At 40.4% G+C, this 10154-nt stretch overlaps 1 protein-coding gene across 1 annotated transcript in view; it reads left to right on the top strand.

Annotated features, from left to right (window-relative positions):
* Positions 1 to 10154, top strand: part of ATP8B1 (ATPase phospholipid transporting 8B1) — a 108273-nt gene that overhangs the window by 84663 nt on the left and 13456 nt on the right. Inside the window, exons 14-18 of the mRNA XM_006913748.3 lie at positions 3799 to 3987; positions 4810 to 4922; positions 6559 to 6723; positions 7459 to 7570; positions 8535 to 8610. Of these exons, the coding sequence (XP_006913810.1) occupies positions 3799 to 3987; positions 4810 to 4922; positions 6559 to 6723; positions 7459 to 7570; positions 8535 to 8610 (655 nt within the window). The remainder of the gene's footprint in view (positions 1 to 3798; positions 3988 to 4809; positions 4923 to 6558; positions 6724 to 7458; positions 7571 to 8534; positions 8611 to 10154) is intronic.

Here is a 10154-nt window from a genome sequence, read left to right as displayed (position 1 = left end):
TCTAAATTATTTCTGAGTGTGTGGTAGTGTCATTTTCAGAACTAACCAGCCAACTTAGGCAAATGTGCATTACTCTTATGGTTTCTATTTTCTTCTTTCCCCACTGGGATATTATGAGAAGAGCCCCGGACTGTGTGCTGGATGCAGATGGGCCATCCTCATGGGGGTCCTAACACACAGTAGAGACCAAAGCCTCTGTCTGAGCAGTAGCTTCCTCTATTTACAGGAAGAGGGGTGGAGTTCAAAGTCTCTTCCCACCTAACATTGTGCAGCTCTTTGTTCCACTGTCTACAGAGGCAGAGTCTACCATCCCGAGGAACCCTCTCTCGTGCAGTATTTGACAGGCACATGCGAGGCAAATGCTCTAGCCCCTGAGAATGGAGACAAGTTGGATTTCCAAGTGCGGGAGGTTAAAAGAGTAATTAGTTTGGCTTTGATACATAAGGTACCTAGAAATCTTCCCTTGCAAGGGACCATTGGGATCGCTTCTCCAAATTTTACAGATAAGGAGGTGCAGACCCAGAAAGCACAAGGAGCTGCCAGAGCACATGCAGCAGGTTCAAGTTCATTCTAGTTGAGTCCTCCTCGCGTTCCACCATGCTGGTGCACCTCTGGTCTTCCGCTCTCATTTTCCCTCTTTTATAAGAATAACAGAGACTGGTTAGCCTTTTATTATGTACAACATCAACGAGAGAGTGGAGGAAACGCTGTCCTATATGGTGCCAAAACATCTGACTAGTTCAGCAGACGGTTTATGCAGCCCGGGTGTTGAATACATGTGGGGCATGATGGGGGCGAAGTGCAAAGAGGCGCCTTGGGTTTCTATTGCTCTGTTACACAATACCACAACTCAGTGGCTAAAAATACCCATGCGTTAGCTCACAGCTCTTTAGATCAGAAATCTGGCCATGGTACCGCTGGGTTCTCTGCTAAAAATCTCATTAAGATCAAGGTCAGGCCATGTTCTCTTCTGGGGCTCAGCATCCTCTTCCAAGCTGTGTGTGACAGCCAGTTGCTCTAGTCACTGAGAATGGAGACAAGTTGGATTTTCAGATGTAGGAGGTTAAAAGAGGTGTGGCTATGGCAGAATTCAGTCCCCTGTGGTTGTAGGACTGAGGGCTCCATTTCCTTGCTGGCTGTCAGCTGGGGCTGCTCTCTGCTCCTGGAGGCCTCCCTCCCTCCCTGCCACATGGTTCCCTCCATCTTCAAAGCCAGCAGTGGAGAATCTCCCTTCCATCAAACTCCTTTCATGCTTCATATCTCTCTCACTAGGAAGAGCCCTGTCTCTTTTAATGACTAACCTGATTAGGTTGGGAATACCCCGGGGAAATCTTGAGATCAACTGATCTGGATCTTAATTAGACCCACAAAATCCCTTTCTGGCAGTATCTAGTTTAGTGTTTGCTTGAATAACTGGAAGGTGCGTGTACACCAGGACTTGGGGCGGGGGGACCTCAGGGCCATCTTACACTCTTGCCTCCCACAGAGGCCGTGCGAGAACAGAGTGTGAAAGAATTGGAGGCCATTTCTCTCCCTGCAGGTCTTTAAGTTGGGATGCACCATGACTACAGAGCTATGTTTTAGGAGTTGGAGCAGGGAGACACGGGAGGTTGCTACAGAAGCCCAGGGCCTGGATTACGGGGAGATGAGAACGCCTTGAACGTGGGGTCATTCCGTAGACAATTGAGGGGAAGGAGTTGTCCGAAAGCTAACTTGTTTCAAAGCTGGTGACCAGCAGCCTGGGGATGCTGTTATCACCCAGAGGGAGCTACAGAATCGGTCTGATGACATGTGGGATTTGTAATTTGAACACCTTTTTTTATTTCTATCAGTTTCATGATCCACAAATTAGTCCATGAAAGAAAAGATGTTCTCTCTGGTTGCCTCTAACTGTGCAGAAACGGTTTCAGGGTCATTTCTTAGTCTAGGTTTCTCCCTGTAAACATGACGTTGAAGCTTGAGCCAGGCCTCCAAAGCTTCAGCGTCTCTATTAGTCTGAGATTCTGTGGTTCTATTACTAAAACAAAATGGAAGGATTTTCTTTTAATGATAAAAATATCAGTGTTTGTTCCAGATATGATTGTCTTACTCATGGGAATTTTACCACCTTTCATCTTTTTGTTTCTTTTGGAAATAAGTTCGCCACCAGTATGATGCAATATACGTATCTCATGTGCCAGCTAAGCTTGGCAAAGGCGAAGTTGTGTATGCTGTGTTCTCACTGCTGCTTGTTTAGCTCCGGTTAAATATTTTGCCCTCTGGCGTGCGTGTATGTTTGTAGAATGCTGGATTTAATTTGTAACTTCTGCTCTGCGGCTTCCTGGGTGAACAAATAGAGAGAGAGAGAACCTAAAATATCATCTTTAATTACTAATTGGGAAGTGATTAATACTGACTTAATCAGAGCGACCCACCTGCACAGGTATGTGAAGGAAGGAGGGAGGGAGGAGGTCTACCTACAGAGTTCAGCTCTAACTACAGCGCTCACTGTGGAGCACCCTCCACTTCCACATGGACTGATGGTGGAAAAAGCTGCCCATCCATCCACGGCCTGCATCCTGGTCAAACAATGGTGGGAAACTAAATGCCTTTTTCTGTAAAATTCATCTGACCATAGAAACACTTTGTTTTCCTGCTTGCGGCAGAAGAGCTAGAGGAGAAAAAACAGAAAATCTTGGATAGGCAGGGTTTTTTTTTTAACTCTTCACTGGAGGGCAACACGTGTGCAGAGACAAGCATATAGCTTAATGCATTTTCACAAACTGAATACTACTCCCGTGTCATGAGTACTATATTTTTAAAAACAGAACGTTGTCCATTCCCTAGAAGTACCCTTTGTGTTCCCTTCCAGTCCTTGCCCCTCGAAGTGTAACTACTGCCCTGACTTTGAACAGCACAGGTTAGCTTCGTCTGTTTTTGGTTCTATATCAATAGTATCATGTATATGTATGTCTGGCTTTCTTTCACTCAACATGGTGAGATATGTTTCAATTGTCGAAACGTAGTTGCGACTAGAAGGCAGTTTTCCATTATTCAACTTTTAAGAACATCAAGATATTGAACAGATTGACAAATTGTGAGTTTTTTAAAAAAAATATGAAAATATAGCTCAGGTGAAGTAAGCACACTCTTGTAGAGGGAAGATAAACTGGTACAACCCTTTCGGAAAACAAATGGTCAAAAATGATCCATATTCTCTAGCTCAGTATTTTCACGACTAGGAAGCTATTTTTAGAAAATAAAGTCAGAAAAACCTTTGTACACACAAAATGGATGTTGCAGTGTTATTTTTGAGAGCAAAAAAAAATGGAGAGAAACTAAGTACCTGTAATAGTAAAATGGTGGCATGCTTACTTTCATTAAAATAGTGTTTAGGAAAAAATCTTAAAGCTATGGCAACATGCTCACATCGAATGGTCAAGTAATCAGGATGCTGTAGATTCAGCATGATAGACACTATTACCAGTTTATGGCATAAACCTAGAACTAGGCTTTTTCAAAACGACTGGAAGGAAATATACCAAAATGTCAGCAAGGCTGTTTTTCCTCTGAACGGTGGGATTATGGGAATATTTTTCTTATTCTCCGCTATTTTTTTTTTTTAACTTCGAGTTTGTTACTGTTTATAATTAGAAATAAAACTTTAGAGTTTCAAAAGCGTTCGTGTCGGCATACTTGTTTTCTTGGGACGGGAGTGGGCTCTGCAGTGCCTCCTCACTTCTGGCGTGGACTCCTCGTGGTGAGCCCTGCGTTTGGTTTCACAGTTTGTCTGATTTTGTCCTCCGTCTCCTTTGTTAGGTCAGCTCAACTACCAGGCGGCCTCTCCCGATGAAGGTGCTCTGGTCAACGCCGCCAGGAACTTTGGCTTTGCCTTCCTAGCCAGGACCCAGAACACCATCACCATCAGTGAGATGGGCACCGAGAGGACCTACAATGTCCTTGCTATTTTAGACTTCAACAGTGACCGGAAGCGAATGTCTATAATCGGTAGGACTCCCTCAAGAGTATACCTGTGAATCACTGATTTAGAGGTGACCTGTCACACATTTGGTTTAGTGACACCAGGATAAAGTGGCCAGTGAATGAACTACTTGTCTCCTGAAAGATTTCTGCAGACTTACTGAAACTAGTGTTTTTTTCCTTCATTCTGCCCGATGTCCATTATCCAAAGAAACATTTGCAATGTATCCGAATCTTGTAAATGTTGACATTCTTCAATGATATGAGCTGTCAGCTGCTGAATCTGGGGTGGCAGATGCAACAAGCTCAAAGCCGCAGCTGGACAGCTTGCAGCACTGCCCACCTGTGTCTTTACTTTGTGAGCCCCTCCAACTTAAAATCTAGTTCGCTATGAAGCATATGCTACAGTTAAATTACTACACAGATCAAAAAATCCAAGAAGACGGTCACAAGGAGCCATGTTATGGTCCGAGTGTTAAAGGCGGTTAGTGTGACAAGTCTGTGGGTAGAAGAGTCCTGTTGGTTGACAGGATTGAGGCTCTGTGGAAGAAACGAACTAGCACAGAGCGTGGGACAGGGAGTCAGTAAGTATTTGATGAAAGAATAAATAAGGACACAGAAAACTGAATGACTGAAAGAATCTTTTCATATTTATTTCACAAGTGCATTCTGTAGAGGTAATGGCTTACCCACTTTGTTGAGAGCAACATTTTCTTAGGTGCATTGACGATTTTAAACCAATGGTGAATTATTAGCACAGTAACACTTCAAATTAACTTTATCAATGTAGTTTTCTGTTAAGAAATCAAACCTAATTTTATTATTTGCTTTTCTTTCCCTTGCCACTAGTAAGAACCCCAGAAGGCAATATCAGGCTTTACTGTAAAGGTGCTGACACTGTAATTTATGAACGGTTACATCGAATGAATCCTACGAAACAAGAGACACAGGATGCCCTGGATGTAAGTCTCACTTTCACTCTTTATGCTAAAAATTCCAAACTTAACTTTCTGGAGTGAAAGCTGTATGTGAACTGGTGATCCTTCCTTTGTCTTGTAATCGAGTGGAAAGAGCACCAAAGTAGGAATACGGCAGGCTGGTTCCTGTTCTGCTCCTGCTGGTGACTTCTTAGAAAGTGACCATGGTGCCCTTTCCCAGCATCCAGGTTGGCAGGATCTGTAGGATTGGCCCAGAGGAATGACTGGTCTCTCTTCCAGTGACCTTGAACAAACTACATAACCATACTGAGCCGTAGGCTTAATATCTGCTGTGGACCCCAAGGACTCCACCAGCCCCGTAGTGTGTAGCAGAGGAAAGAAAGCATTCATATATGACGGGGCATTGCAGAGCCTCGTGTCGCATAATTGAGTTCCGATACTTTGGTTAGTGCATCAGTTTGGTCTTCGTTACTTCCAACCTGTGTTCTAAGAGGACTACATATTTAGTCCAGCGATATTGCGATTATTCAGAATGCTTCTGGAAATTTCTTCTGTAGAATTGCCTACCAATCCTCATGTTGTTTTGGTTCTATATGATGATGGCAATGAAGTGTGAAAGATATGTATAACACCTGGTATCCCAGTTCTGCCTCTTTATCTTGTATCCTTGGGGGAGATGGTTGTCTCAGATGAATTATTAATTGCCCATGTGAAAAAGGAAGAGGATAATTCCTACCATGGAGAGGTGTTGCAAAGGAAAGCATCTTGCAGTTACCAGCACTTAGTGAGTGCTTAATAAAGGGTAGTTTCTTCCTTTTAAGTGTCTAGTCAAGTTTTGGGGCCAGCCAAAGGTCCTTCAGAAAGAAGCATGATGAATATGTTGTTTATTAAGTGGGGTCACATTTTAAGATTAGACACATTGTTGGAGCAGTTACAATGCGTAATTTCCCATGAGGATATGAACAATGCCAATTAATCAATCAAATGCAGAACCTTCCAAAGAATCTTTGAAGCAAACACTCATTTGGGTGAACCAGTTCCGCCATCTTAGCTAGACAAGATGTGACTATGAAGTAATGAAATATTTTTACTGGTTCATATTTAAACTATTTAAAATAGCTTAAATATGTTCACCATGATTAAATTTTCCAGACACTTTTTTTCATGAAAATGTTTCATCTCAGTGTTAAAATGTTTTGTTTAACAGTGGCTCATGTATTTCAGAATTGGTTTGAGGAAGTAATGCTTGTTGAGAGTTCATGATTGGGCTTGTTTGCGGGAACAAATTATAAAGTTGTCAGTTCTACGTTTACATCATTAACACCCCCAAGGCAGCTCCCTGTATCTGTTATTTTCTTGGTCATTCAGGAAAAAAAAAAGTTTTCTTCACTCTAGTCACTTGATTTAGAAGAAAGGCATACATCTCTTTTTAATTAATTTGGGAACTAGAAATACAGTCCTCAGATCCTGAGGATACTCAGAAAAACAATAGCATTTGTTTAATCTTCTCTAGAAAATGTATTTGTATGGAATCCTTCATTTTTCAGGGCCTCTTTAAAAATTCTTATTGTATTACTTCAAATAAGATTTCAAACTTGATCTCGAATTACACAAAATTAATTATTCTTTGGGTGGATGGATTGTCTTTTAAATGACACAGATCTTTGCAAGTGAAACTCTTAGAACTCTGTGCCTTTGCTACAAGGAAGTTGAAGAAAAAGAATTTGAACAATGGAATAAAAAGTTTATGGCAGCCAGTGTGGCCTCAACCAACCGAGACGAAGCCCTGGATAAAGTATATGAGGAGATTGAAAAAGATTTAATTGTGAGTTTTAACCTTCATTTCACTGATATCCTAAACAGAATTCAAAATTATATTAACTTTTATTACATTTTGATCTCATGCTTGAAAGATAATTCTAACTTCAGCATTTGGAATTGGTATAAGGGAACTAGGTTGCTTGAATTTCTTTTGTTCAGCAAGCAAAATATAAGTTGCCATTATGAGAAACAAAAGGCAGAAAACATTAAAAGGGGTCCTATTCTGATTCTATTATTTCTATATCATTTATTAAAATTCATTATGATTGTCGTACAATAACAAGCCAGCATCTACATAGTACATTGTGAAAACTACTGAAATGATATATATTTTGTAAAATTTTGAAAAAGGAAAATAAACTATTTGTAAGTAAAATTTTTCAGAGTTTAATACTTAGTGCACCTAGAGTTTAATGGGAAATGTTCAACAAGTAATTTTGACCTTTAGCAAGAATCGGCTTATGTCCATGTAAAGTAACAATAAAAGTACATTTTTAATGTCCTTGATTTTGTACTTATATTTTTTCTTACTTCAAGAAAAAAATTTTGGGCTACTTTGGTTTGCGGTGTGAAGCACGGCAAGCTTTTCTGTCAGTGTTGGCCATTGGTCCCGGTAGAACACCAACTGGGGCATAGAATTAGCCTCTTTTTTTTGCAGATTGGCAGACTGCAATAACAGAATATTTTTGGCTTATTTGCTCATTCTTTTTTTTTTTTTTCTTTTTAATGTACATTCCAGCTATTGGGAGCTACAGCTATTGAAGACAAGCTACAGGATGGAGTCCCAGAAACCATCTCAAAACTTGCAAAAGCTGACATTAAGATCTGGATGCTTACTGGAGACAAAAAGGGTAATTCACTGTATGGAGAAGTGTATCTGTTAACACAAATATTTGCAGTTCTTGTTTCGCTGGGCCAAGGTGACCTTCTCAGACTTTCCATCCTGCACAGACACTTTCCCTCACAAACCTTTCTCCTATTCCAGCCCACTCTGCCTGCATCCCTCCTGAAACTCCCTCAGTTATTCCTTATACTCGAGCTCCTGGTCCAGTCTTGCTGATTGTGATTAGTCTTGTCCCTCTAACCAGACATGGGCTGCTGTCCTAAAGGGCCATCCTTCTTGGCCCTTCTGTCCTTCCCAGCGCTTGGACATTTGTTGGGCGTTGGTTAAAATACTACAAAACACTGAATAACTTTAGTTTTCTTGCCCATTTTATTAATTGAAAATGATAATTAAAATGTTATGCCCCAGGGAAGATTTTAGTTTTTAAGTTTAGAGCTCAACAGAGTTGTTTGGCGTTGACATTACTCCACTGGTGTCCCACAGGAGACCAGATAATTTCTCTTGCTCTAACATCAGTGGATTCCACACACTGATAAGCTACAGGAAGCACAGCCCTGAGCATAAACAAATACCAATGGGCGATGACAGAAAAAAGAGGGAAGATCTCCAGTAGGAGCCCCATATGAAGGCCGATGGAAATGAACAAATTTTTTTTCCTTCTATAACATAATGATTAAAACCACATTAACTGAATGTGTTTAGTAAATGTTTTCTTAACATTTATTAAATAACCAGTTGATGTATTCGATAACATAGCACATTTTTTTATTGAAAACATCTCAAACCAGACTTCAACTTAAAACTTTTTATTACAAAGGAATTTTTTTCTTTATGTGATTTCTATACATTGCTATAAAAAAAAAAGCCAGCATATTTGATTCAATCTGGCTCTTTCATTAATTGAAAAAAATCATTACTAAAGTCAATTATTAAATTCATCAGTAGGAATGACATCTTTTTTTCTGTTGTAGAAACTGCTGAAAATATAGGATTTGCTTGTGAACTTCTGACGGAAGATACCACTATTTGCTTTGGGGAAGACATAAAGTAAGTCCAGGACCTGCAGGATGAGAACACGAAATGCCTCATTTTTATAAGGGCGACTCGGTGCGGTAGACACAGCAGACAAGGAGAAGTGGAAGCTAGAGTGTCACTTCAGACGGTTTCTTCATGTTTAAGTGAAGCAAGAGAACGGGAAGCTCTAAGGCATCATGGTTGTGGCATGGCCTTACATCGTAGGGAAACTTGGGGCCTTTATCCGCCCTTTCAAGAGCCGTTTTTCTCCATTCCTTAGGAGTCCTCAGCGCTTATCTGCTGATAAAGGAAGCAGGCCTGTGACACCACTAAAATTAATACGAACTATATTCATGTATTGTCTTTTCTAGGAATTTTACCTTTTGAAAGGAAAATAGAAGAAAAATCCACAATCTTGCCTGAAAGGAAATGTTTGGGTGGGTTACATCTATAGTCTTGTCTTGATTTTCAGGCCTGAATTTCCACGCTTAGCTTGTGGTGAAACACTAGTTAGCCCTAAATCAGAGTTGCAGCAGACCTGGAAATATATTGGGGGAAAGCCCTGTGGTGTATAAGCTAGAAGCGTGCTGCACACAGTTACCAGGACCCGTTTGCCACTGGCTTGACAGTTCCTTTTATTTCTCAAGACTTCCTTATGACGTCTCCCTCAGGCTGTCACAAGGCCAAATTAAGCTGTTAACATACACATTTGCCTCCTCTGGTGAGATGATGAGGGAGTTGATGCTTATTATTAGTCTTCTTTCTAATGATGATGATAGAGCTTTCGGAGTCCTTCCAGTATATTAGGCACTCTGCTAAATTAGACAAACAAAATTAGTAGCCTTATAATCTAAAGAGATCAGTTCTGTTTGAATAGAAGTACAGAAACCATGCCTCTTTGTGCTTTTAGGTTTTGAAAAACAGCAATGGACAAATAAATACTAATATGTTTACTTAAGTAACTTCTTGGTTTTAAGTAATTTAGTTAATTACCATATGGTTTTCTTTTTAAAGTGCTGAAAATTGAGCCCTGAGCTAAATTAGAACATAAAATGCATGCAAGTAGCAAATTTTATCATCATGCTTTTAGCTCAGCTTATCTTTATAAAGAGATGAACCATCTTTCTAGATGGTTTCCGAAAGGATGATCCCTATAGCATGATTTGAATGAGCAACTTCACATTTCTTTCTCTTTCATCCTTTTAGTGATTTGTCTTGATCATTCCTTATTTTCAATTTGAAAATGCTAATTAAATTAATGTGTAAAATAGGATAGTGGACAACGAATCCTCTAGTGCAGTGGTTCTCAGCAGGAGGCAGTTTTACCTTTCATAGAACATTTTGCCATATCTGGAGCTATCTTTGGCTGTCACCATGGGAGAGGAAAGGTGCTACTGGCTTAGCGGTTAGAGGCCAGGGATGCTGCCAAACATACTACAGTCCAATGGCCAGCTACATACAACAAAGAATTATTTGTTCCAAGACGTCAAGTGTCAAGGTTGAGAAACCTGTTCTTAATGGTGAAAAATAATGGCTGTGTGTGTGATGAGGAAAGCCCCGGGCCAAGAGTTAGGAGA

The sequence above is a fragment of the Pteropus alecto genome, unplaced genomic scaffold, assembly GCF_000325575.1.
Source record: "Pteropus alecto unplaced genomic scaffold, ASM32557v1 scaffold14, whole genome shotgun sequence".
NCBI lineage: Eukaryota > Metazoa > Chordata > Mammalia > Chiroptera > Pteropodidae > Pteropus > Pteropus alecto.
The sequence above is the reverse complement of the archived record's forward strand: the minus strand, read 5'-3'. Positions and strand labels throughout refer to the sequence as shown.